The following is a 27971-nucleotide window of genomic DNA, read 5'->3' as shown; positions in this document are numbered from 1 at the left end:
ATGCAGGAAGGGTGAGAACGGTGATTTTATTTAAAGAGTATTTTCGTACTCCTGCAGAATTACAAGATTTTTTATATGTATGCAAAAAGTTTGAAGAAAAGAAAAAAATTGTAATGGCGCATTTTCGGAAGATTTAACAAGCTTTACTTGGATTTTCTTTATATTACAAAATGTTTAGGCTTACATGTTCCTTTTATAAATATCGCAGTTGTATTCTCTGAAAGACTGATTGGTGATGGAAAGATAAAGGAGTGAGCAATTAAGAGCTTTAATCCTATGGATGATGAGAAGACATTTAAGATTTTAAAGAGAAAGATATCAGATCAAACTTTTAAAAGATGGAATTTGAAGAATGATAACCCTTGTTAGGATAAAATATGGGCTCTGGTTTGGGCAAGACTGGATACGAAGAATCCTGCAGCAAGATATTCACATGTTTTAAATGAGCTCAGTGTTAACTCAGAATCTTGGAAAACAGCTTGTGAGAGGAAGAGATAGGGGTCAGGCATTTGGAAGAGTGGTTAAGGCACTATGTGGGGTGCCTGTATCTGGTGTTGGAACACCTGGGCTTAGAGTCTGGGCTCCACTTCTCATTCCAGCTTTCTGCTAATGGATCCTTAGAAGCAGCAGACAGTAGCTCAAGTACCTGAGTCCCTGCCACCCTTGTGAGAGAACTGGATTGAATTCCTGACTCCTGGCTTCAGCCTGGCGCAGCTGTGGCTGAAGGCATGCATTTGGAGAGTGAACCAGTAGATGAAAGATCTCTCTGTGTCTCATTGCCTATCTCTTTGCCTTTCGAATAAATAAAAGCAATTTATTTTGAAACTTTGGAAAAAATCAATTTCCAATTAAGAAAACTGGAGCCATATTTGCATAGTTAATTATAAATTGTTGAATTTTTGTTGAATTTTTTGAAGGTCAGAAACCCAAGATTTTAGTCCTGAAACTAGCTTAAGGAAAAAACAATTTTAAGAAGTCTAAATAAGGATGGGCATGTGACATAGAGGCTTAAGTTGCCTCCTGAGATGCTCACATCCCATATCTGATTTCAAATCCCTGCCATTCCACTTCAAATCCAGCTTCTTCTTTATTCCTACCCTGGGAGGCAGCAGGTGATGGCTCAAGTATTTGAGCCTCTGCCGTACACATGGGAGATCTAGATGGAGTTCTGAGCTCTTGACCTCAGTCTGGCTCATCCATGGTTGTTGAGGGCATTGGGGCAATGAAACAGCATATGGAAGATAAAATAAGTAAAAAAGTAAGTCTCCTTCTCTGCTAGCTTTAGGATCCTATTGTTAATGCTGTTTTTCTTGGTCAGCTTTTTTCTTGTCTCCCAGAAAAGAAGATACTTATTTTAACATTAGCGGGTAACATGGGCTTGGTTTCTTAGTCTTTGTGAAACAGTTGAGCCTCATCACAAGGTACTACTATGAGAAAATCTCTGAGTAAACTCTTAGTGCAGGACAACAGAATACATGAGTTAAGAAATAATGATGACTGATACCTCTTTAAAATTTCACTTTGGAAATTCAGTTTTCCAAACACTTGATAGCTACAACCTGCTAAGAAATGTTAAAAAGAAACTGCTTTGCTCTCCTTATAGGTTTATTAATAAGTTTGCATTGCCTACTAAGCAAGCATGGAGTTCACCTGTTCTTTTTAAAACTTGTGTGATATTTTAATTACAAAGAAAATTTATTATAGTGTTTTAAGTTACCACCAGTAGGGCTGCTTAAAATTTTAAAACCAAATTTTTAGGCAATTGTCGCTCCCCCTCTTCGTGGAGGAACGACACAGGACCCTGCGCTGTTCTTTCGTCTGCTCGGCCCTCCCCGGGTTTGCTGCTGGTTCTTCCCGGGTTGGCTACTATCCCTTCCACCTCCGTGGAAGGGCAGTTCCCCCTGGCCGCATTCCCCACTTCCGCAGGGGAGCGGCACACCGCCGGCCGGTTCTCTCGGGGGCTGCACGGGTTCCCTTAGATGTTCCCCATAGATGTTCCTGGTGCACGCCGTCTCTCTCCTCCTTTATAGTCCTCCTCCGCCAATCCTAACTCGGCTGCCCACACGCCGAGCACGCCGCTCTCCTCCAATCAGGAGCAAGTCCTACAGTTTATTAGTTGAACTGGAGGCAGCTGTGCGGAAGCTGTTTACTTCTCTCCCAGCGCCATATTGTGGGAGAGCAGATGCATAGAATAAGTCTTAATTCGAGTAACTTAGTCTAGTCCGGATTGCTCCCCACAGATCCCCCTTTCTTTTTATTTTTGGCGTTGATACGCGCCTGTCTTCGGTGTCCCGCGGCACACACTCTGCTCTACTTGCTAGAGTTGCCACAGGCTCTTACAAGTCCTATCAGGCAAACCGAATCCGGGTCCTCTCTTCGCCATGTTGTGAGGAGGTTTTTAGGCGCTGATGCGTGCCTGTGTTCGGTGCCCTGCAGCGCATGCTCTGCTCTGCTAGAACTGCCTGCAGGTGCTTACAAAACCTATCAGGCAAACCGAATCCAAGCCTTCTCATTGCCGTATTGTGGGGGAGACTTATTAGTGTTGGTTTGTGCCTATCTTCGGTGACCTGCAGCTCATGCTTTGGTCGAGCTGCTTGCTGGTGCTTACCGCCTTAAATCAGGCAGACCGAATCCAAGCCTTCTAATTGTTACATTGTGGGGAAGCCTTACTGATGTTAATTCGTGCCTGTCTTCGGTGACCTGCGGCGCATAAGCTGCTAGCTGCCCAGGTGCTCATCGCCTCACTTAATCAGGCAGACCGAATCCAAGCTCTCACATTGCAGTGTTGTAGGGAGGCCTTTCTATTTCTCTATTTCTCTATCTCCGGGCATTCCTATTTCTCCCATTTTACTTCTGTCTGCCAACATTCCCATTTCTCTCACTTTACTTCTAAACTTCTGTTTCTCTTATCCCTGCGGCTTTCCGGCACCTCGCCCCGCCGGCGGGTTCCCGGCTCTGCGCCGCTTCAGCCCGCGCGCCTCTCTCATCTGCGCAGCTTCCCGGCTTTGCGCGGCTCGGCTTCGCGCGCTCCGCGGTCTCCACGCTTAACCCTTTCGCGTCTGAACCACAGCCTCGCGCCAGCCCCGTTCCCTATCTATTCACGCCCCGTGCTCTCTGCACGCGGCGGCTTCCGCGAGTAACACAGCGTAGCTTACGTGTCCGCCACTAGCATTCAATCTAAGTTCCCCGGGCTAGCCTGGCGAATTCAACCCAGCGTACGTCTCCGCCCCACGGTTTGGCTTCCCGTCCTTTGCTCCCCGGGCTAATCAGACGGATCCCAACCAGGCTCACGTTTCAGCTTCTAGTTTCAACTTTTCGCCCCCTATTCCCGGGCTAACTTGAGAATCCCAAAGTGGCTTTCGTATCCGCCTCGGCCTGCCCCCCGCAGCTTCAATTTCCCTAACATTTTTCTCTACCCGGTATGTTTCCCCAAGCTTTCCTCCAACAATACTCCTCCCTCATTTCTCCTGGCCTCTCCCCACAGTCCGCGTCCGAGTCTGTTTGTTCTAGCGTTCACTTTCACTTTCGACCTTAGAGATTTCTCCCAGCTTCCCCCCGTAGTCCGTATCTGAGTCTATGCCTAGGCTTTCAATAGCTTCTTCCGGCTCCTTTTTCGTCCGGCTTTTCCCTAGGCTGTTTGCTAGTCTCTCTCTCCGATATTTTCCCAATTCTTCCCGTTTCTTCCCTCCTAAGTTTCATATCCGTCCTAAGTTTCCTATCCGAGTCACGGCACCACTATGTCGCTCCCCCTCTTCGTGGAGGAACGACACAGGACCCTGCGCTGTTCTTTCGTCTGCTCGGCCCTCCCCGGGTTTGCTGCTGGTTCTTCCCGGGTTGGCTACTATCCCTTCCACCTCCGTGGAAGGGCAGTTCCCCCTGGCCGCATTCCCCACTTCCGCAGGGGAGCGGCACACCGCCGGCCGGTTCTCTCGGGGGCTGCACGGGTTCCCTTAGATGTTCCCCATAGATGTTCCTGGTGCACGCCGTCTCTCTCCTCCTTTATAGTCCTCCTCCGCCAATCCTAACTCGGCTGCCCACACGCCGAGCACGCCGCTCTCCTCCAATCAGGAGCAAGTCCTACAGTTTATTAGTTGAACTGGAGGCAGCTGTGCGGAAGCTGTTTACTTCTCTCCCAGCGCCATATTGTGGGAGAGCAGATGCATAGAATAAGTCTTAATTCGAGTAACTTAGTCTAGTCCGGATTGCTCCCCACAGGCAATATGGGTTCTACATTATATGATAAGTGTGGATACATATTTCCTAACTATGCTCCTTGGCACTTTGTCACTTCCCTGGGTCTGTGCCTGCCTGAGAGTGAGGACATATGTGTCTTCTGGGAAACGTCTCTCCTGGAAGATAGAAACATTGCCATGAACTTAGCCTCTGAACTAGAGCTTCCTGAAGGATTTGATTCAACATTCCATCTGTACCTATAGAACAAGGTCTGACATGCAGTTGGAGGCTCAGTACATACCCACTGACTGTGAGTGCTTTGTATGGTAATCCATTTATCATATTTCAGACTGATTTAAGGATTTCCTCACTTATTTGGTAGAAGCTAATTTATCAGGTTGAGTAAAAATTTGTTGGCTTAATCCATTTAGTAGCATTATCTTCCAGAAAAGCATTTAGTGATGGAAGTCCAGTGCATAACTGTAAACACTTGTCTCATTCATTTTGTTTTTTCATATTTTTTTTTCTGAATTCTTTTTATGTTCAGAGGATCTCATGAAAGCTAAATTTTTTCAAGGCTTGAAATAGTTCAGTTTATGGTAGCTGTGTGCAGAATTACAAATAATCACTTGTGCTATCATTGGCTTAGATTCTATATAAAACTCTTGATATTTAGTATCTATGTGTAGAACACCTACAAGACAAGCTGCTGTTTCCATTCATTTTTTCTAAATGTTTCATATAAACTCCCAATTCTTAGTCCAAGAGCACAAAATTTGAAGCTTCTTACATTAAAAAGCGTAGCTAAATAATAGGCTTTTGGAATTGTAAAAAAGAATATTTTGAGTCATTTTTTGTTTTATTTCCCTTTTTAGGGTCATTTCCTCATTTTGTAGAAGATTCTAAAGGCAGTAGTTTGAAATTTTTCTATAGGATATAGGCTAAAATTCTCAAAATTTCTCAGTCCTCCTTTATTTTATAATAGGTGAAGTATCTTAAATATCATTACAAAGTAGACTAGGAAACAGAATTTTAGCCTTGAATATTATGACTTAAGCAGTATGATTGTTGGCAGGATATTTAATCCAGTGGACCTTCAGCTTGCCTGTCTCTGTCTCATTTTCTAGTTTCAAAGATATAAGATAAAAAGGTCTAAGAGTTTGGCATAAAGTAGGAAATATTGACATAATAAGTTGTGATTAAAATGAATGGCTAGGTTTATTTTCTTCTTACTCTTCTAAAAATGTGTTCATCGCAGGAGTTACTTCCAGGGCCCTTTTTAACAAGATAGCACCAAAAGTGAAGAGGAAGTCTTTAGCCCTTCCAGAGCAGAAGCCAAAGCAAAGGTCTTGAACTCCAAGGCAGTCTGCTTAAAGACATCCACAGTTCCCCCAAAAGAGGGAGAAGATCCACTCATCATCCATTCCCCCAAGACAGCTCAGATATCCTCAGAAAAGTTCCCCCAGGAGAAACAGTCTTAACCACTATGCCATCATCAAGTGTCCACTGAGTTGGCCACAAAAAAAGACAGTAGCAACATGCTTATGTTCATTGTGGATGTCAAAGCCAGTAAGCGGGGCCAGTATAGTGGCATAGGGGATTAAGCACCACCTGTGACACTAGCATCCCATATGTGTACCGGGTCAAGTCCTGGCTTCTCCACTTGCGATCCTGCTCCCTACTAATGGCCTGGGTAAAGCAGAAGAGAATGGCCCAAATGCTTGGGCCCCTGCCATCCACATGGGAGACGGGAAGAAGCTCCCGGCCTCCGCTTGGCTCAGACCTGACCCTTGCAGTCATCTGGGGAGTGAACCAGCAGATGGAAGATTTTCTCTCTCTCTCTCTCTCTCTCCCCCTCCCCCTCCCTCTCTCCCCACCTCCCTCTCTCTCACTCTCTCTCCCCACCCCCATGTAACTCTTTCAAATAAATATATCAGTCTTTTTAAAAAAGTCAGTAAGCATGAGGGCAAGCAGCTTGTGAAGAAGCTCTTAAGCACTAATGTGACCAATTTCAACACAGATCTGGCCTAATGGAGAGAAGAAGGTGTATGTATGACTGGCCCTTGACTATGAAGCTTTGCGTGTTACTAACAAAATTAGATTCATCTGAACTGAGTCCAATTAGCTAATTCTAAATATATGGATTTTTCATCATAAAAGAAAAGTTCAATCTGTAAGCTTCTGCTTACTCATCTTCCCTTGTCAGTTCCTTAAACCATTCCTGGTTTCCACCAACATAGTTCCTTACCTTTCTTTAACTGTCTTTTATATGATTACTTTATAAGCATCAGCAATTCAATTAGACACATTTATTTAACTCTACTCTCCATACTCAGGCTGAATAGTGCTTTTGTGGTTAAGGAATAGGTTAAATCCAGTTGAAAACCACATTAACAGATTATTATTTTAAAAAATTAAGCCAATGGCCTATTCTGGCAAACTAAAATAGAGTTGATTTATTTCTTAAGTGATGTCTGAATTATCAAGTGCCCATTTAGACTGTAGTTGGCCATTAAAAGTTAGCATGAGATTCACTAGTAGATGTGAGTTTTTTGCTTGAACCTTAATTCTTGAAATTGCTATCTGCTAGTAATAAACAGCTCTAAGCAGTTTGGGTAGGCTTATTATAAATGGCTTCTAAGAAAGTTAGGTTCTAAGGATTGGTTAAACCTCCAAACACCTGATAACAGAAAAATTTCTTAAAGTTGATGCTATGTTTTTTGACGGATTGGTAAGCCAAGCTAAAAACAGTATGGTAAAAGCTGAATTTTGAAGATTATTAAGTGACCAGGGTTTTTCTATTAGGCATGTATGTTATAAAAAACAAACAAACAAACAAACAAACCTGGCCATTTATTTGGTGAAGAACACACATAATGACCAGACTTCTTTAGTTGAGTGTCTTCTCCCAACTCTTGAACAAATCTGAGTATGGAAGACTCAATTATATAAAAGTTTATTTTTCACATTTCCTTCACTGATTAATTGATTTCTAGTCACAAATCCAAAATTTCTTAAAATAAAAGGGCAGTGTGTTTGAAATCATATTTCATGAATTTGTATAGTATATTAATTTAGGTAACTCAAAGAATGGTGAATATGAGATTTATATTGGCAAGTAGAATAAAACAGTTTTAAAAGTATTTGTTTATTTATTTGAAAGTCAGAGTTACACACAGAGAGGAGAGGCAGAGAGGGAGAGAGAGAAGAGAGAGAGGTCTTCCAGCTGCTGGTTCACTCCCCAGTTGGTCGGAACAGCTGGAGCTGAGCTGATCCAAAGCTAGGAGCGAAGAACCAGGAGCCAGGAGCTTCTTCTGGGTCTCCTACGTGGGTGCAGGGCCCCAAGGACTTGGGCCTCTTCTACTGCTTTCCCAGGCCATAGCAGAGAGCTGGATCGGAAGTGGAGCAGCCAGGCCTTGAACCAGCACCCATATAGGATGCCTGCACTAGAGGCAGCAGCTTTACCCACTACGCCACAGTGCCAGCCCTGGAAAATAAGTCTTGACTGCATTTACCTCCCCTTATTTTGAAATGTTTATTCCCACTGGGAAACTAATCAGTGGAATAAATACCTTTGTGTAGTTAAAATGATTTTCTGTTTCCCATTCATTATATAGGTTACATTTCAATTGAATTTTCCAGTACAGCTTAACACCTGTGGGAAAACTTTTTTTCAGCAAAATCATCTTTGCAATTTCTGTTTTTTCTTTTCTTTTTTTCCACCTTGCTGCATATTCCTTTTTTGTGTTTTCTATACCCAGCTTGAAAGAGCAACTAGGTTAAATGATATACTGATACCAATCAGTAGTCTTGCTTGCTCTACATTAAGGCTAATCCCATGTCACTTCTAAAATTTGGAAGAAGCATTTCTTCAGTTGGCAGGCTGTTATTATCTCCTAGGTCAGTGCTGCTTAAAGGGTGATCTAGGATCCAGGAAGACTGTCTATGACCAGTCTGTGACAAGTAAAGAATAAAACAGTAAGTGTTCATAAGCTTTACTCGCAGTTTTATATTGCCATGACATCTAAATATATTATTTTGTGTTTCCCAAAAATATTGGGTGACAGTGGATTGGAAAAAAAGTCTTTCACCATAGATAAATTGAGAAGCACTGAGCTAGATGACTCCATCAACTTGTAGCAGGTTGGATCTCAGTTGAGGGATGACAAAAGTTAAATGACTGTCCTGCTGAAGTAAATATAATTGGTTAGGTGCTCAGCTCTAGCAAAGCATGAGTGAATTTGCTTCCCTACCCAAAAAAGCAAAGATTATCCTTAGTGTCAGTACTAATCAGAAGTGAATTATGACTTCATGTGATTTCTGAATACCTTTTTCTTGTTTCTAACTTGAAGATCCACCGAAGTTAAATAGTGTGGCAATTTTAACAAGTCTTGCATTTTCCTTGGAAAATTGTTGAATCATCTGAAAAGCTTAGAGTTTTGTTTCTTTCATATATTTGTAAATTACATTTGCTATACAATATAATGATCATTAACTACAGGAAACATTTAGTCCAATACAAAAAACACTATTTAGAGAGAAAAGAGAACCTCCCCTGACTGACACTACTTACTTGCCATCTCTAAGTGATATTTTCCCTCTGGATGTTTTGTTACTCCCTTTTAAAAGTTCAGTTGGCAGTGATTGAATCATGAGTTTCCATTAGTTCTGAAAACAATAATTTCTAACTTAGTATTATAATCTTAGATACTTTTGCCACAATAAAAATTGCTCTAATATTTCCTTTAAAAGCTATTTTTTTAAGAAAGTTGCAGTTAGGGCTGAAATTGTGGGGCAATGTGTTAAGCTGCCGCCTACAGTGCCGGCATCCCTTATGAGCACGGGTTCAAGTCCTGGCTGCTCCACTTCCAATCCAGCTCTCTGCTAATGTGCCTGGGAAGGCAGCTGAAGAAGGCTCAACTCATGTTGGAGCCACTCACATGGAACCCCTGGATGGAGTTCTAGGCTCCTGGCTTCAGCCTGGCCCAACCCTGGCCATTACAGCCAGGGAGTGAACTTGGAAAGTGAACCAGTGGATAGAAGATCTGTCTCTCTCTCTGTATCTCTCCCTTTTCTTCTCTTTCTCTCAGGTAACTCTGCTTTTCAAACAAACAAATAAATATTTATAAAATAAAGTTGGAACTATTATTCTGGGGATAAAGTAAAAAAGTTTTGTTTGGCTCATGTAAAATTTAAATTTAATGGATTTTTCATGCATGTCCTTTTTTGTTTGTGTTTATTAATATAGGTAACAAGAGGAATCCACAGACTTTAAACATGAGTTCAGATGTCAGCCAAGGCGTGATCACTACTCCTCCTCCTCCCAGCGTTCCTCACAAAGAGAGATATTTTGACCGTATCAATGAAAATGACCCAGAGTACATTCGAGAGAGGAACATGTCTCCCGATCTACGACAAGACTTCAATATGATGGAGCAGAGGAAACGCGTTACTCAGATCCTGCAAAGTCCTGTGAGTCAAAATGATTAGAAGGCTATACTGTCCTTCCGTTTTTGGAAACCTTGATATAATGAGGTAAAAGGTATCTTAAACTGTCTTCATGTTACAGAGGGGTCTTTCAAAGAAGAAACAAGCACCTATTTTATGTATTTGATTTATAGAGCTTTAATAACAAACTAGTATTGTGTTTGGTTATAAATTTTCTTCGTGTGTTTTCTGGGTCTAATGCTTTATTAAAGGAGTACAAAAGATCTTACTGAACTCAAGGACATCCAGTTCAGATTGAATATCTGTGAAGAAGATAAAGAAATAACTCAAGTCATAGGAGGAAAGAAATAAGTTAGGTATATCCCGTGTGCATATTTTCATCTTCTTTTGAGTACCTTTATATTCAGAGTAGCATAGGAAAACTTGAGGTTTTTGAGAAGGTCGGTGATTTGGTAGCCTACTATTATTACATGCTGTCATGCACCCACCAAATTAACTAGATTAACAGTAAATTATAAATTCAACCTGAACTGAAAATGTTGTCTACACAGCCATATCCAGATCCTGTGAATCATTTTCAAGTGATTTATTGGTTAGTTAAAAAAAAAAAAAAAAAAAAACCTTAATGGAATTGTATAGGTAATGCATAGGTGGTGAAAAAATGAGAGAACAACTGTATAATTTTCTGTTAAAAAGGAAAAACTAGAAGAAAATATTTTGGATATTTCCAACATAAATGTTACATGTTTGAGGAAATAGATAAATTTACTCTGATTAAACATTACACAATGTCTACATGTATCAAAACATCACAGAGTATTCAATAAATGCATATACAGTTTCCAAAAAATTTTAATGAAAAAAAGAGTACAGCTTGATTTAAAATGAAAAATGGGTTTATAACTTTATGCATAATGAAGCCCATAGGCCCCTTAAGTCAGAGTTCTGCACACATAGACACATATGGCAGAAGGCAGGGTTATGTCAGGTTACCCCTAAAATAAGCACCAAGACATAGAAGCATCTGATATGGCCTTGCTAAGTCATTTTGTTGTGGCCCAAGAGGTTGAGTCCAAAGCTGAAGGGAAATTCCACTCTGAATAATTCCCCATACCAGTGGCCTTGATGAAAGTGTTAAAATACAAGTTATATTAGCAGTGGAAGCTTTGAGGAATTTTAAAAATACAGCACCCAACTTAAAAAACCTTTTACAAATGAAAACGAAATTAACCACAGAAACCATGATGAGGGAGAAAATGTTCAGTGTCCTAATTTATGCAAACCTGAGTTTCTGTGTTTATAATTACATTAACTATTTATAGGGTTTTAAAAAAAATTATTATTTGAAAGGCAGAGAGACAAAGATGTCAGCAGAGTTCACATCCTACTGGTTTACTCCCCAAATGCTCACAGCAACTGGGGCTGGTCAGGCTAAAGGTGGGAATCAGGAACTTTGTTTTTTTTTTTTAAGAGGTATTTATTTATTTTAGAGGCAGAGTTACAGACAGAGAAAGGGAGAGACAAGATGAGAGATCTTCCATCCACTGGTTCACTCTCCAGGTGGCCAGAGCTGGGCCCATCTGAAGCCAGGAGCTTCTTCTGCAGGGGCCCAAGTAGTTGGGCCATCTTCCAGTGCCTTTCCAGGCCATTAGCAAAGAGCTGGATTGGAACTGGAGCAGCCAGGACTTGAACCAGTGTCCATAGGGGATGCTGGCGCCGCAGGCGAAGGCTTAACCTATTAAGCAACAGTGCTGGCCCCAGGAAGTCAAAAACTCAATCCAGGTTTCTGCATGTGGATGATAGAGACCCATGTGAACCATCACCACTGCTTCTCAGAGTCTGCATTTATAGGAAGCTGGAGTCACAAACTAGAGCCAAGTATCAAACCCAGGTACTCTAATATAGAACATGAGTGTCGTAACTGCTAGGGCTAAAGCCACCCTGTATTACGTATTTAGATAAAAATAAGTTTATTTCCTTCTCTTAAGAAACTCCATTTTTAAGAACTAACTGGGGCCAGCATTGTGGTACAAGTTTTACCACCACCTGTGACACTGGCATCCCATACAGGTACTGGTTGTGTCCTGGCTGTTCCATTTCAAATCCAGCTCCCTGCTAATGCACCTGGCAAGGAAGTGGGGGGGGATGGCCTTAGTGCTTGGGCCCCTACCACCCACATGGGAAACCTGGGTTGGAGTTCCAGAGGCTCCTGGCTTAGGCCTGGCCAAACCCTATCCTTTGCAGCCATTTTGGGAGTAAGCCAGCAGATAGAAGATCTCTCCCTCTCCCAGTTTGCCTCCCTCTCTGACTCTCTCTCTCCCTCTCTGTAACTCTGCCTTTCAAGTAAATAAATAAATCTTTAAAGAAAGAAAAAGAACTAATTTATTCACCAAATGATTGTAGTAACAGTGTAATAGAAAGAGTGAGATGAAGTTTAGATTTTGTTCAAGGTAGTTAAATATTGAGTTTTTTTTTGGAAAGTACCCCAAAAGGGATCATTGAGTTCTAACTAAAGGTTGGGTGAATAAAAGATACTAAACTATATTTCCATATCAATATGTTTGTGTTTTAGTTTACTCATTAAACTAAAGATGGCATAACTTTGAGTACTTTGTTCTATTTTTTTAAACCTAGGTATTTTCTTTTGTGAATTAGCTTAAAAGTATCAATTTTACTTATGCCTTGGAGGACTTAGTGAAATAATGGGAAAGGGCAGATATATGAATCTTCATTACCCTATTCAGTTTACAAGCATGATCAATTTCTGCACAGGGAGGGATGAAGATGGCTAATATCTTTGCCTAACAAATTTACATATTTGCTTGTGAAAGACTTGGAAAAGTTTAAATGTTATCTTCCTGTCATATTTTAGGACAGTGATTTTCACATTTCTCTTTCTTCTTAATTATTTGTATTTACTTACTTTAGAGAGACAGAGAGAGATCCTACCTGTTCACTCCCCAGATGCCCATAGCGGCTGGGACTGAGCTGGACCAAAATCTGGAACTCAGTCCAGGCCTCCCACATGGGTATCAGGGGCCCGGGTACATAAGCCAGCACTACTGCCTCTTGAGGTCCTCTTTAGCAGGAAGCTGGAATCAGCAGCCAGAGTTGGTAACCAAACCCAGGTATTCAGTATGAGAGATGGGCATCTTAACTGCTAGACCAAACGCTGCCCCTCACATGTCTTTTAACGCAAAAAGAAACGTTGTACCAAAGGAAGTGATACGTGGTGGCCTATATTATCTATTGCTAAATAACCACTTACCCCACAATTTAGCTGATTAAAACAATAAGCACTTATTATCTCACCTTTTCTTTGGGTCAGAAATTCAGAAACAGCTTAATAACTGGGATGTTCTGGCTCAGGTTCTCACCTGAATTTGCAGTCAGAATATCAACTGGGGTTGCTGATCACCTGAAGGCTTAACCGGAGTTAGGATCCACTCCTCAGATGGATAACACACATGGCTGTTGATAAAAGACCACAGTTCCTTGTCACATGGGCCTTTCACTAAGGTTTCTAGTGTGCGGTTTCCCTGGGCACAGAGAGAGCAGCTTGTAATGTTTTTAATGACCTAATCTCAGACTTTACACCACTGACTTATTAGAAGTCAGTCACTAAATCAGTCTGTAGAGAGGGATTGATATCTCCCCTTTTAAAACATTTTTTCTGTTTATTTGAGAGAGATATTTTTCATCCACTGGTTCACTCTCCAAATGTCCGCAACAGCACATACTGGGCCAGGTGGAAGCCCAGAGCCTGAACTCTAATTGGGTCTCCAGTATGGGTGGCAGGGATCCAAGTAGCTGGGCCATTACCCACTGCCTCACAGGGTATGCATTATCAGGAAGCCAGAATGGGAAGTGGAGCAAGGACTTGAACTCAGAATCTCCAAAACAGAACATAGGACTCCAGGCGTCATCTTAACAGCTGTACCAAATACCTGCCTCAGGCTCCACCTTTTGAGAAGAAAATTATACATTTTCTGGTCTGAGTTTATTTTAAAAGTACCACATTACTCCCATAAACAAAATACATTCACCCTCTCCTAACATGCCCTTAGAAGTCTCATCTATTACAACATTAGTTTATATCCAGAATCTCACTATCTCGATTTTGTCTACATGCAAATAATCCTCCTCAGAGTATCATTTCTTAAATCCAGCTCCTCAAATATAGTTTCGCTCAATATACTGTGAACTGAAGGGACAAGTTTTCTGTCCCAAATTTCCCGTTGTGGGACAGGCAAAATATAAATGTTACTGGCATTCCTATTTGAAAACAAAAAATTGGAGAATTCAAAGGAGTGACTGATCCAAAGCAATTGTGAAATCTGGCCTAATGTTTGGAAGTTCCTTAATGATTACTCAGTCCTATTGCTTGAGTATGTCCCTATGGCTCTTGACTCTACGTTCTTCATTCCAAGGTCTAAATCACTTTTCCTTTTCCCTAAAGGTTGCTTATGCTTCTCTGTGTTTTGGATCCTTCTTTTTGGGGCCCAAAGACCATTTTAAATATAATTATTTATTATTACTTAATTATGGCAGAGAGAGACAGGCAGTGACCTTCCATTTGCTGGTTCACATCCAAAATGCACACAATAGCCAAAGCTGGTACAGGCCAAAGCCAGCCTGGAACTCATTCTGGGTCTTCCACCTGGGTGGAAGACTGGTCATTTGCTACTTGCCAGGTTGTACATTAGCAGGAAGTTTGAAAAAGTAGAACCAGAGGCCGGCGCCGTGGCTCACTAGGCTAATCCTCCGCCTTGCGGCACCGGCACACCGGGTTCTAGTCCCGGTCGGGGTGCCGGATTCTGTCCCGGTTGCCCCTCTTCCAAGCCAGCTCTCTGCTGTGGCCAGGGAGTGCAGTGGAGGATGGCCCAAGTACTTGGGCCCTGCACCCCATGGGAGACCAGGAGAAGTACCTGGCTCCTGGCTTCGGATCAGCGCGGTGCGCTGGCTGCAGCGGCCATTGGAGGGTGAACCAACGGCAAAGGAAGACCTTTCTCTCTGTCTCTCTCTCTCACTGTCCACTCTGCCTGTCCAAAAAAAAAAAAAAAAAAAAAAAGTGGAACCAGAATCCGAGCCCAGGCACTCTATGATACAGGCTATGGATGTCCCAAGCAGCATTTTAACCACTGTGCCAAACTTCCTTCCCCACCTCTCCTAGGCCTCTTTGCCCTCCATACTGTGTGTGTTCCTTTTAGTTCAAGCTTGCAGTGTTTCTGCTACTAAAATTCTTTTAACATTTTTGTGGGTCTCCTGTGAGACAAAGTAAAACCTTGTTTCTAACTCTGTTAGATAAAATCTACAACCTGTTAAAGTCAGAATCAAAGATATTATTAATTCTTGTTTGTAGATCAAAATTTATAAGTTTTCTATTTAAAATTCTCAGTTCATTTGGAAAGGAAAGGAGATCAGGAGAGAAACTAATAAAAAGAAAACATAATAGTTTTTTGTAAGCTCTTACTGTGTGCCAGTTACCAATTATATATTATGAAAATCATTAATCCTCAAAGCATCTCAAAGAAATATTAATTCTCTAATTTACACATGAATCAACTGAAATTTAGAAATATTAAATAACCTACTGTAGGTTTTACAGCTTAGTTAAATGGTGAGGTCACAATTTAAAGCACACTTAATCTATAAATAGTTATACTAGTTACAGCATCCAATAACAAAAAATTCCATACATATATTTTTTACTTTATTCATCTTCAAATTCTGTTGCTCACGTTAATTCAGCCCAACTCAAGAACGGTTTCTAATCACAAGACATTTTGTTGCAAATGTAAATTGGCTGTCAAAAATAGCTCCTTATGCCTTGATTTAAGAAAACAATTGAGGTGGCCAGCACTAGGCTAATCCTCCGCCTTGTGGCGCTGGCACACTGGGTTCTAGTCCCAGTCGGGGCGCCGGATTCTGTTCCGGTTGCCCCTCTTCCAGGCCAGCTCTCTGCTGTGGCCCGGGAGTGTAGTGGAGGATGGCCCAAGTCCTTGGGCCCTGCACCCCATGGGAGACCAGGATAAGTACCTGGCTCCTGCCATTGGATCAGCGCGGTGCGCCGGCCACAGTGTGCTAGCCGCGGCGGCCATTAGAGGGTAAACCAACGGCGAAAGGAAGACCTGTCTCTCTCTCTCACTGTCCACTCTGCCTGTCAAAAAAGAAAAAAAAAAAAAAACAACGAGGTTTTATTTATGGGGCCAGTGCTGTGGCATAGCAGGTAAAGCCTCCACCTGCAGTGCCAGCATCCCATATGAGTGCCAGTTCAAGTCCCGGCTGCTCCACTTCCAATCTAGCTCTCTGTTATGGCCTAGGAAAGCAGTAGAAGATGGTCCAAGTCCTTGGGCCCCTGCACCCACGTGAGAGACCCAGAAGAAGCACCTGGCTCCTGGCTCCTGGCTTTGGATTCGCACAGCTCCGGCTTTTTGACCAGTTGGGGAGTGAACCAGTGGATGAAAGACCTCTCCTCCCCACCTCCCCCGCCTCTCCTCTCTCTGTAACTCTCCCTTTCAAATAAATAAATCAGTCTTTTTTTAAAAAGGTTGATTTATTTATTTGAAAGGCAGAGTTACAAAAACAGAGAGAGGCACACATACAGAGAGAGAGAGAGAGAGGGACAGAGAGACAGGGAGACATCCATCTTCCATCTGCTGGTTCACTCCCCGAATGACTGCAACAATAGGCTCTAGACCAGGCCAAAACCAGGAGCTTTTTCCAAGTCTCCCACATGGGTGTAGGGGCCCAAGGATTTGAGCCATTCTCTGTTGCTTTCTCAGACACATTAGCAGGGAGCTAGATTAGAAGTGGAGCAGCCACGACAGGATCCGGAGCCCATATTGGATGCCGATGTCACAAGCAATGGCTTCTTCAAAGTTAGAGAATCATGTAAGTTGAAAAACCAGTACATTGATCATAGTTGATAATATCAAGTAAATTCTGAATGCATGGATAGGCTTTTGAGTCATTAAACACTTGAATGTTATCCAACAAGCTTCTACTGAACTTGATTGCTTAACATGTCTGTCCCTCTCTCTTTAACTCAGTCCTTCAAATAAACATATAAATTTTTTTTTAAATACAAATATTCTTTACTTGTTAACATTTTTATTGTCAGCTTCAAAAAAAGCTAGCATTCTAACCTAATTTAGCTTCATATTAAGACTCAGATACAGGAGAAAGATAATGCAGAAGAAAATTCGGTTTGTTTTTTTCTCCTTTCAACAGGGCCAGTGATAATCTATTTCCAAATGAATACATTTCTTAATGGAGAATTTCTAAGTAAGTTTGTTGTGCTCCTAATCCCTCTTCACAAGAGATCTAGTAACATAATTGCAGGGTACCTTGGGAGCTGCAAGTCTGTAATCGTGTTTTTGTGTTTTATGCGATTTTTTTTTTGTCTTTTTTGCCACTATTTTCTTTTCCTAGTAATTATTACTAGGCAGAACATCCAGATGTGAATATTTCATCTCTCTGATATTTATCAGTATTCTGTTTCCTGAGTTTTCTAGGTTAGATGTTACTGATAAATCAGCTTATGCAAATTGTTTACTGATTTTTAAATTTAATTTTTAAAAAGATTAATTTATTTTGGAAGTCAGAGTTACAGAGTGGAAATGGGAGAGATTTTTGATTCTGTGGTTCACTATCCAAATGGCCACAACAGCCAGCACTGGACCAGTTCAAAGCCAAGAGCTTGGTTAGGATCTTCCACATGGGTGGCAGGAGCCCAAGCACTTGGGCCTTCCTCTGCTGCTTTCCCAGGCAATTAGCAGGAAGCTGAATGGGAAGTGGAGCAACTGGCACTCAAATCCATATGGGATGCTGGCATCACAAGTGGTAGTTGCAAGTACTATGCCACAATGCCAGCCTCTAATGATTTATTTTTAGCATTAACTAAAATGATTGTATCAGGTCCATTTCTTCTATCAAATTGGTATTTTCTGTGATTAAAAAAAATGTTCCATCTGTTGCACTTTGACTTGAAAGTTCTGATCTGTTACAAACCTTAAGCTGATATTCCAAGTTAATTCTATTTTGGTTTATGATGTACATGAATATGTGTGTGCTAAAGCATACTCTTGGCTACATGAATCACAGGTGTCTCAATCTAAGTTTTTAAAAGTTTTTGTCTGTACCTCATGAACTCAGTTTATAGCCTCACTCGTGTAACATTGATAAGGTACATATAAAATAAAAGAGTACAAAGTTCAGATAAGGCTTTTAAAACACCCTCTCCAGCCAGCGCTGCAGCTCACTTGGCTAATTCTCCGCCTGCGGCGGCCGGCACCCCAGGTTCTAATCCCTGTTGGGGTGCCGGATTCTGTCCCAGTTGCTCCTCTCCCAGTCCAGCTCTCTGCTGTGGCCCGGGAAGGCAGTGGAGGATGGCCCAAGTGCTTGGGTGCCTGCATTCGCGTGGGAGACCAGGAGGAAGTACCTGGCTCCTGCCTTCAGATCGGCGCAGCTTGCCGGCCGTGGCAGCCATTTGAGGGGTGAACCAACAGAAAAGGAAGACCTTTCTCTCTCTCTCTCTCTCTCTCTCTCTCTCTCACTGTCCAACTCTGCCTGTCCAAAAAAAAAAAAAAAAAAAAAAAGGCACCCTCTCTATAGCAAGCATTTTTTCACCTAATTTCATACCATACTTTCTGGATGCTTGATGAGGGAGCTGTCCAAAATATAATGCTGTGAGAACAAGCTAAATTTTTAAATAGGGTTTTGTTTGATTCTAAGAGTTAAATGACAATTAAATGACTTTTTTAAAAAAAAGTAACACTTAATAGGTAAATTTCTTATTTTAAAAACATTTCTCCCAATAGATGATGGACAGGGATAATTACACATGAGGAATTTCTCATTCAATGATAAACTAATAGACTATCTTGTAGCCAGTAACCTAAGAAATAGATCTTTAGAATCATTAAATCAGTCAAGATTGAGGTTCAGCTCTTTATTTATATTTAGGGAAATGAGAGGAAACATACTATTTTATTAATTAGGCAAGGAAAAACCTAAGAAAAAAACTAAAGACATTGAAATTCACAACCATCATAAATTATGGTGCAGTATAGTAGGAAAAATAAATAATCACAATCATCGATATTTGAAGTGTAGTGTAGGCAAATAAGTGGGGTACAGAAGAGAAGAAACATGAAGATCCCTCTTTCCTGGGGAACAAGAAGGGACTAAAGAGTAAAGGTGGTATTTAAGATGAGTTAAGCAAAGGATAAGAATTCATTAGGAAGAACAACAGTGGGAGCCACTATTTCCCTTAGGTGAAATGGAGTGAGCAATGACAAAGCAGTACAAGTTGTTACCAAAGATTGCTGGTGAACCTGGTAGGCCAGAGCAGTTATGAGGCAGTGACTTCGGGGGGGGGGGGGGGGAGGGAGGGAGCCAAAAGATTACACAGTAGCAGATAATGAAGATCCTGGAGTACCACACTATTTTGACCTAAGTTCAATGTTTTTTTTTTTTTTCTTTTAAAATTTAAGGCTTGTTAAATATACATCAGTAATACAATTAAAAATATTTGAAAAAAATATAATTCCATTGACATCAGTTCATTAAATAATTAAATCCTAAAAAATATTCCCTACAAAGACATATTATATTTATCAGAAAATTCCATTAATATCCAAGACCCTATGAATACAAAATGGTTGTAAGTTGTACTTAAGACAGATGGATGCTTTAATACCGATGAGTAACATGAGTATTTTTCACCATGTTTAAGCCTGAAAAGAAAAACAATCTTCCAGATATCCTCATTTATTTTTGTATGAACTATAGCATGTTCCTGGACACATGGCAATGGGCCAAGAACTCACAATTCAACTATGGTCACAGTTGTTTTGTTTTGTTTTTTTTGTTTTTTACTCACTAACCTGCCTTATTAGCAGAAAATGTAGCATCTTCTTCTTGAAATTTCTGCTTTCCCAGGAATTATCCCAAGAACTTTACTGGTTTATGCAGTCCAAAAGAATTGATCAGTGGCCTCCATATTCATGATGTGGTGTCTGTACATGTATCTGTGCCTGTATGTGTGAGACAGAAACCCTAAAGTCTATTCAGCCCACCACTGCCTCTGTACTTCCCTGCCACATGAAGTGATGAAAACCAGTTTTAACACTGTCTAACAGGAGCTACAGGTTCATTGTTGACCCAGATGATATGTGAGAGAAGATGATCCTCTTCCTGTGTCAGGCTCATAATTTCCCATGATGCCCCATGGTTGAGCTCATAAAATTGCAGCTGTTAGAACCCATTTCCTAGGGCCAGCGCTGTGTTGCAGGGGGTTAAAGCCTCGGCCTGCAGTGCTGGCATCCCATGTGGGTGCTGGTTGGGAATCCCAGCTGTTCCACTTCCGATCCAGCTCTCTGCTAATGCACCTGGGAAAGCAGTGGAGGGTAGCCCAAATCCTTGGGCCCCTGCACCTATGTGGGGGATCCAGAAGAAGCTCCTAGCTTCTGGCTTTGAATCAGCTCAGCTCCGGCTGTTGCAGCCATGTGGGGAATAAACCAGTGGATAGAAGACTTCTCTCCGTCTCTACCTCCCTCTGTAACTCTTTCAAATAAATAAAAATAAAATAAATCTTTTTTTAAAAAGCCATCTCTTTCTTTTTTTAAAGTTTTATTTAAGGTATATAAATTTCATGTATTTCATATATACAAATTTAGCAGCCAGCGCCGCAGCTCACTAGGCTAATCCTCCGCCTTGTGGCACCGGCACACCAGGTTCTAGTCCCGGTCGGGGCGCCGGATTCTGTCCCGATTGCCCCCCTTCCAGGCCAGCTCTCTGCTGTGGCCAGGGAGTGCAGTGGAGGATGGCCCAAGTGCTTGGGTCCTGCACCTGCATGGGAGACCAGGATAAGTACCTGGCTCCTGCCATCGGATCAGCGCGGTGCGCCGGCCACAGCGTGCTGGCCGCAGCGGTCATTGGAGGGTAAACCAACAGCAAAAGGAAGATCTTTCTCTCTGTCTCTCTCTCTCACTGTCCACTCTGCCTGTCCAAAAAAAAAAAAAAAAAAAGGAGCATAATGATAGTTTCCGCCCTTCCCTCCCACTTGCCTATGCTCCCACCCTTCCTCCTCCTGTTCCCGCTCTTAATTTTTACAAACATCTATTTTCAGTTTACTTTATACTCATAAGATCAACCCCACACCAAGTAAAGAGTTCAACAAATAGTATGGAAAACAAAAACAACACTGCTCCTCAACAGTAGAAACAAGGGCTATAAATAATTATTGAATCTCAGAATGTCAATTTCAGTCCAATACATTACATTTTAGTACTCTATTAGTTACCACAGATCAGGGAAACTTGGTATCTGTCTTGGGGACTGGATTATTCCACTAACTATAATGGTTTCCAGTTGCTTCCATTTTGTTGGAAAAGACAGAATTTCTTTTTTTTTAACTGCTAAGTAGTATTCAATAGTGTGCATATACCATAATTTCTTTATCCATTCTTCAGTTGATACTGGGTTGAGACTGTTAAACAAGGAATGATTCTCTTTTTTTTTATTTTATTTTTTTTTTATTTAATGAGCATAAATTTCCAAAGTACAGCTTGTGGACCACAATAGCCTCCTCCCCCCCGTATCTTCCCTCCCATCCACAACGCTCCCCTCTCTCACTCCCTCTTCCCTTCCCCTTCACATCACGATTAATGTTCAATTATCTTTATATACAGAAGATCAATTTAGCGTATGTTAAGTAAAGATTTCCACATTTTGCTCCCACACAGAAACACAAAGTGTAAAATACTATTTGAGTACTAGTTATAGCATTGATTAAACACCTAAGAGTAATTGTGTATTAATTACAGAGTTCAACCAATAGTTTTAAGTAGAATATAAAATGCATCTTTTGTATTGTTGTGGCTTCCCCCCGACCTCCCTCCCTCCCGTGGCCCTCCCTGCTTAGTATATGATTCTCTTTTTAAAGTAGTTCACATGTGATGCTCATGGCATGTTAATGACGGAGTTGTTTTATCTTTACCTGTCAAATGTGGATATTGTAATATCTCGTTTGCTTTGAGATAACTATACTTATGATTTTTTTCTCCCCTAAAAGCAAGCTTCTTGCTGCTGCTTCTGGTGCTTTTATTATTGTCTTTTATATTTGCTTTTAAATAGTGGACAGAGGGGCTGGCACTGTGGTGCAGTGGGTTAAAGCCCCAGTCTGCAGTGCTGGCATCCCATATAGGCGCTGGTTTGTGTCCCAGCTGCTCCACTTCCAGTCTAGCTCTCTGCTATAACCTGGGAAAGAAGTGGAAAATGGCCCAAGTCGTTCAGCCCCTGCACCTGTGTGGGAGACCTGGAGGAAGCTCCTGGCTTTGGATCAGCACCACTCTGTCCGTTGCCATTTGGAGAATGAACCAGCAGATGGAATACCTCTCTCTAGTGGACATAAAAACTATGCAAATGAAGGGTGTGGGAAAGGATGATTGTATCAGGGTGAGTGACATTTGGGTATTCTGTTCCAAATGAGGTGGATATGCTCAGTGGTTATTTTTGTGTATTACAGGCCTTTCGGGAAGATCTGGAATGCCTTATTCAAGAACAGATGAAGAAAGGCCACAACCCAACTGGATTACTGGCATTACAGCAGATTGCAGATTACATCATGACCAACTCTCTCTCTGGCTTCTCTTCACCTCCTCTCAGTATGTCAGTTCCAGAGAATTTTTAAAGTTATAGTTCTATCTCTGCTTTGGAACACTGTGTCTCTTTAGAAACACATTATGCTCAAATTGAATCCTTAAGTTTATAACATTTAATACTTAGAGTAATACATTATTAGAATTTCTTAATTTTTCTTTTCAACCAGGCATTCCCTAGATTTTGTAATGATTACAAAGAAGTGTAAGATGTGGTCCCCACCCTAGTTAAATGTGTATGTTAGTTGACGACATACTGGGGATGCACAAAATACTAATATTACAACTTAAGAGGGAGAAATTACAAAGCAGCTCATAAAATACTGTCTAATGTCCTTTTAGAAGTCATCCTGCTTTGAGCTCTGATATGGAACTGATTATTAGCTGTAATAGAAGGTTTTATTGAAGAAGAAGAAAGTCCTGAACTAACCAGGCTTTAAAGGGTAGAACAATTACAACTTGGTATAAGAGAAAGAGTTAGATGTTTTATTCATTTAACATCTCTTTAGTGATAGCACCAGTTTGTGAGCTGAACACTGCGAGGATACCAAGAATCCTAAGTTCTTAAGTTCCAGTACTTTATATCTCAGTTGTGAGATATATACAGAAATCACTGCAAGGCAGGTGCATAAGAGTGCCAGAGAAAACTGACCAGGACTACTTGTGGTCAGGCTGAAGGGGTAAGGTAAGGGACTTGTTCTCTGTTTTTCTTTTTTTAAAGATTTATTTTATTTATTTGAAAAGCAGAGTTATAGAGAGGCACACAGAGAGATGTCTTCCATCCACTGGTTAACTCCCCAGATGGCTGCTATGGCCAGAGCTGAGCCGATCCGAAGCCAGGAGCCAGGCACTTCTTCCGAATCTCCCACATAGGTGCAGGGACCCAAGCACTTGGGCCGTCCTCCACTGCTTTCCCAGGCCACAGCAGAGAGCTGGGATGCTGGGACTTTAACCCTCTGTACCACAGCCCTGGACCCATTCAGTTTTTCATTTCTTTTGTTGTCCCTTCTTTCCTCATTCTCTACTTTTATTTATTTATATATTTGTTAGAGATTTATAATTAGGATTTCAGTGAATTCAGGTGTTTTCCAAATAGAGGGAATAGCATAAGAAGAGACATGAACGTGGAAGTATACAAGGTGGGAGTGTGTTTGAGAGACTCCAGGTGGATCATTTTATTACCACATTAGTTGAGAATCTTGGTAGGAACCCAGGGTGAGAAGTTGGGTCTAAATGAAGAGAGCCGTCACTGTTAGACAGAGGAGAGCTTATCAGTATGGGTAGTGAAAAAAACTCCGTGAAGAAAGTGTTGATAAGTGATAATTTCAGTGAGTGTCCCAAAGGGAGAAAGAATTAAAGTCAGAAAGATCAGTTAAAGAATCTTTGGACGACTCCCAGTATGAGGTATAAGTCCCTGAATTAGAGTAGTGGTTATGGGTACAAAAAAGAAGAGGACAGTGAGAAAGACTTAACCAAGGAGGAGTAGAGGGACTTAGTAACAGTTTCAATGTGTTTATAGAGAGAAAGAAGGATGAATTTCTTTTTTTTTAAAGATGTATTTATTTAAAAGTCAGATTTACAGAGAGAGGCAGAGACAGAGAAAAAGGTCTTCCATCCACCGGTCCACTCCCCAGATGGCCGCAACGGCCAGAGCTGCGTTAATCCAAAGCCAGGAGCCTCTTCCAGGTCTCCCATGTGGGTACAGGGGCCCAAGGACGGGGGCCATCTTCCACCGCTTTCCCAAGACACAGCAGAGAACTGGATTGGAAGAGGAGCAGCCAGGACTAGAACCGGCGCCCATACAGGTTACTGGCGCCAGAGGCAGAGAATTAACCCACTGTGCCACAGCGCCAGTCCCGAGGATGAATTTCAAAATCAAAGTTTTTTAACTTGGGAGAAGACATTTTACCAGAAGAAAAATTCAAAGAGTGAGCTCCTTTGGTTCTCTTGTACTGTACTGCTGAGCATCTGTTACAGGACAAGCACCCTTTTAGAGTCAAGGATACAGTGATAAAGAAGACAGAAAACATTCCTTTTGTCATGGAGATAAAAATAAATAAAATGATAATTTGGTATGCTATAGCAAGATTTACAATATGATGATGTGATAGTGACCAGGTGGCTACTTCAGGTTAGGTGATCAGAGAAAACTTCTGAGAAGATGACATTTAAACTGAAATCTGAATGGAAGTGGACTGTATGAAGATACTGAGAAAGCATTTCAGATCGAGGTAATAAGGGCCAGATACAAGTACCAGCTAAAAAAGGGGAGAATGAGTTTTTTTTGTTTGTTTGTTTTTTGTGGTTTTTTTTTTAATTTATTTTTTTTAACTTTTATTTAATGAATATAAATTTCCAAAGTACGGCTTATGGATTACAATGGCTTCCCCCCATAACGTCCCTCCCACCCGCAACCCTCCCCTTTCCCACTCCCTCTCCCCTTCCATTCACATGAGGATTCATTTTCGATTCTCTTTATATACAGAAGATCAGTTTAGCATACCTTAAGTAAGTATTTCAACAGTTTGCTCCCACACAGAAACATAAAGTGAAAAATAATAGATGATTTTTTTTTAAATGATGATGAAATCAGATCAGACCTATTGTCATGTTTAATCCCAGTGAGAGTCAAGTTGGGAATTGATAATTTCTTCTTCTTCTTCTTCTTCTTCTTCTTTTTTTTTTTTTTTACAGAAGATCAGTTTAGTATACATTAAGTAAAGATAGAATGAGTTTTGTTTCTTCAGGAAAGAAAAATAAAGATAATAGGTAGGCTAGGACATTGGTTAGAATACCTGAATCCCAACATCAGGTGCATAGTTCCATTCCCAGCTCAGCTTCCAGACTTCAGCTTCCTACTGTTGCAGACCATGCAGAGCAGCTGTGATAGCTCAAGTAATTGGGTTCCTGCCTCCCTGTGGGAGACCTGGATTGAGTTCCCAGCTTCAGCCTCAGCCGTTGTGGTCATTTGGAGATTTAGCTACCAGATTCCTACTTGTTTGCTCAAAAACCAAGTTTCAGACCACTGTTTCTTTATTTTTTTAATATACTTTTTTAATTATTTATCTGAGAGGCAGCAAAAAAGCCATCCTGGCTTTCAAAGGTCAGTAAGCAGAAATTGACCAGTTTGCCTGGGGTGTCTTAAAATGTGTTTTGAAAAGTGAGAATTGGAGGCCGGTGCTATGGCACAGCAGGTAGAGCCACTGCCTGCAGTGCCGCATCCCATATGGCACCGGTTTGATTCCCATATGCTCCACTTCTAATCCAGCTCTCTGCTATGGCTGGGAAAGCAGCAGAGGATGGCCCAAGTCTTGGGCCCCTGCACCCACTTGGGAGACTGGAGAAGGCTCCCAGCTCCTGGCTTCAGATTGGCCTTGCAGCTATCTGGGGAGTAAACCAACAGATGGAAGACCTCTCTCTCTCTCTCTCTCTCTCTCTCTCTCTCTCTCTCTCTGCCTCTCTATAACTCTTCCTTTGGAATACAATAAATAAATCGAGAGAGAGAGAGAGGAAGGAAGGAATGAAGGAAGGAAGGAAGGAAGGAAGGAAAGTGGAAGGATAGGGATAGAATAGGAAACAAGTTAAAGACTGACTCTAAAACTTTGTCAGAAATTGTACTATTTTGTATGGTTTATGTATTGTTAAAAGGTTCTTTTTAAAAATGTCTTTGAATTAGTTCACAGCATTTTTTTTTTTTAAAGATTTATTTGAAAGGCAGAGCTACAGACGGGGGGGTGGAAACAGAGGAAAGGGGTCTTCCATCCACTGGTTCACTCCCCAGATGGCCACAAAGACCAGAGCTGAGCTGATCCGAAGCCAGGAGCCGGTAGCTTCTTCTGGGTCTCCCACGCGGGTGCGGGGGCCCAAGTCGAACAGGCGCCCATATGGGATGCCAGCACTGCAAGTGGCAGCTTTTACCTGCTATACCACAGCACCAGCCCCACACAGCATTTCAAAATTAGAAGATCTCACATTAAAATATTGATTTGGGGCTTCTCTTTGAATGTTCACACTGGACTCATTTTTAAAACCGTGCTTCCAGAAACTTGGTCTGATAGCTATATACAGAAAGGATTTACAAAGAGAAGGGTACAGGCAGGAGCAAGAAGGAAGAGTGGCTGGCACCATGGCACAGTAGGTTAATCCTCTTCCTGCAGTGCCGGCATCCCATAGGGGCACTGGTTCTAGTCCCAGCTGCTCCACTTCGAATCCAGCTCTCTGCTATGGCCAGGGAAAGCAATGGAAAATGGCCCAAGTCCTTGGGCCCCTGCACCCACATGGAAGACTGGGAAGAAGTGCCTGGCTTCTAGCTTCGAATTGCCACAGCTCCAGCCATTGCAGCCATTTGGAGAGTGAACTTACAGAAGGAAGATCTTTCTCTCTGTCTCTCCCTCTCACTGTCTATAACTCTACCTCTCAAATAAAATAAAATAAATAAAATCTTTTAAAAAAAAGAAAAGGAAAAGAGATCCACATGGAAGTTAAGGCTTGAACTGAAGTACAAAATGACCTTGTGAAGAAAAGAGTGATGGGACATGGTGACAAACAGCATTTGGTGGACCAGGAAAGGTCAAGAGGTAAATGTTACTTAGGGTTTGAGCCTGCAGGAATTGTAATGCAAGTATCGTCAATATTAGGAGAAGAATAAAGAGAAGAGAGAAGGTAAAGAAAATTCAAGAGAGAAAATCACTTTGAGACCCTTTTAGTTTTTATTGTGTTGCAAGCAGTTAGAAATAGCGAGCTGAAGGGAGGGAGAACGACTTGGTCAGCGATAACAACTGAAGTGTCATCTGTACAGAAATTGCGGTGGGAAGGCCTGGGAGTATAGGATATTTTCAGGGGTACAAAGTAAACCAAGTGAACATCAGGGAGGACTGAGCTTTGGGAAAGCCTCAGTTGGGGGAAGGAAGGAAAAGAAAACTTGATGAACGAGAAAAGCAGGTGGAAAGGGAACCAGAGATCCAGGATAGTATTACATGAGCCTGGAGAAGGATCCTAGGAAAGAGGTGATGGTAAATGATGTCAAGCTATAAAGAAGTCAAGGAGAGTGAAGACCAAGTAGAAGTTGAGCTTGGTAACATTTCAACTTGGCAACTGGGTCCTTAGAGACTTTCGAGAGGGCAGAGAGCAGAAGCCATATTATATTTATGCATTCTTTTAAATCTTAAATTTTTTTATGTGTTTGATTAAAGGTAAAAACATTTATTAGAAAAGTAGCTTACTCTTTAGATCTTTTCATCATAGCATTAGCAATAACCTCAACATTTAATCACACTCAGTAGACTTCTCTGAAAGAGAGTCAGTAATAAAACATTGTATGTACTGATATTTTTCAGATGATTTTTTTTCAAGGCTGGGACTTTCCCAGATGCAGCACAGGCTACTTCCTGGCAACAAGTTTCCAGATAAGAGATTGCTTGACCTGAATTTCTCTCTACGTTTTTTCCTTTTTTAGGTCTTGGCATGGTCACACCTATCAATGATCTTCCTGGTGCAGATACATCCTCCTATGTGAAGGGAGAGAAACTGACTCGTTGTAAACTTGCCAGCCTGTATAGACTTGCAGATTTGTTTGGATGGGCACACCTGGCAAACACCTATATTTCTGTGAGTTGTTTAGCTTTAAATTCCTTTTTAACAGTTCCATCTGGTCTCTTCTCATCTTTATTTGGAAGTCCAGTTTTC

The 27971-nt window shown here is 41.5% G+C and overlaps 1 protein-coding gene across 20 annotated transcripts in view; it reads left to right on the top strand.

The window, feature by feature from the left end:
- Positions 1-27971, top strand: part of ADD3 (adducin 3) — a 173983-nt gene that overhangs the window by 128704 nt on the left and 17308 nt on the right. For 18 of the 20 annotated variants that reach the window (XM_070057246.1, XM_070057242.1, XM_051824169.2 and 15 more), the window contains 3 exons: positions 9422-9645; positions 22154-22292; positions 27742-27893. In XM_070057246.1, the coding sequence (XP_069913347.1) occupies positions 9451-9645; positions 22154-22292; positions 27742-27893 (486 nt within the window). In that variant the 5' untranslated portion in view covers positions 9422-9450. Of the gene's footprint in view, positions 1-8073; positions 8152-9421; positions 9646-22153; positions 22293-27741; positions 27894-27971 lie in introns of all 20 variants that reach the window. The other 2 variants (XM_070057249.1, XM_051824172.2) reach the window with 1 other exon arrangement.

The sequence above is a fragment of the Oryctolagus cuniculus genome, chromosome 15 (assembly GCF_964237555.1).
Source record: "Oryctolagus cuniculus chromosome 15, mOryCun1.1, whole genome shotgun sequence".
Taxonomy (NCBI): Eukaryota; Metazoa; Chordata; class Mammalia; order Lagomorpha; family Leporidae; genus Oryctolagus; species Oryctolagus cuniculus.
The sequence above is the reverse complement of the archived record's forward strand: the minus strand, read 5'-3'. Positions and strand labels throughout refer to the sequence as shown.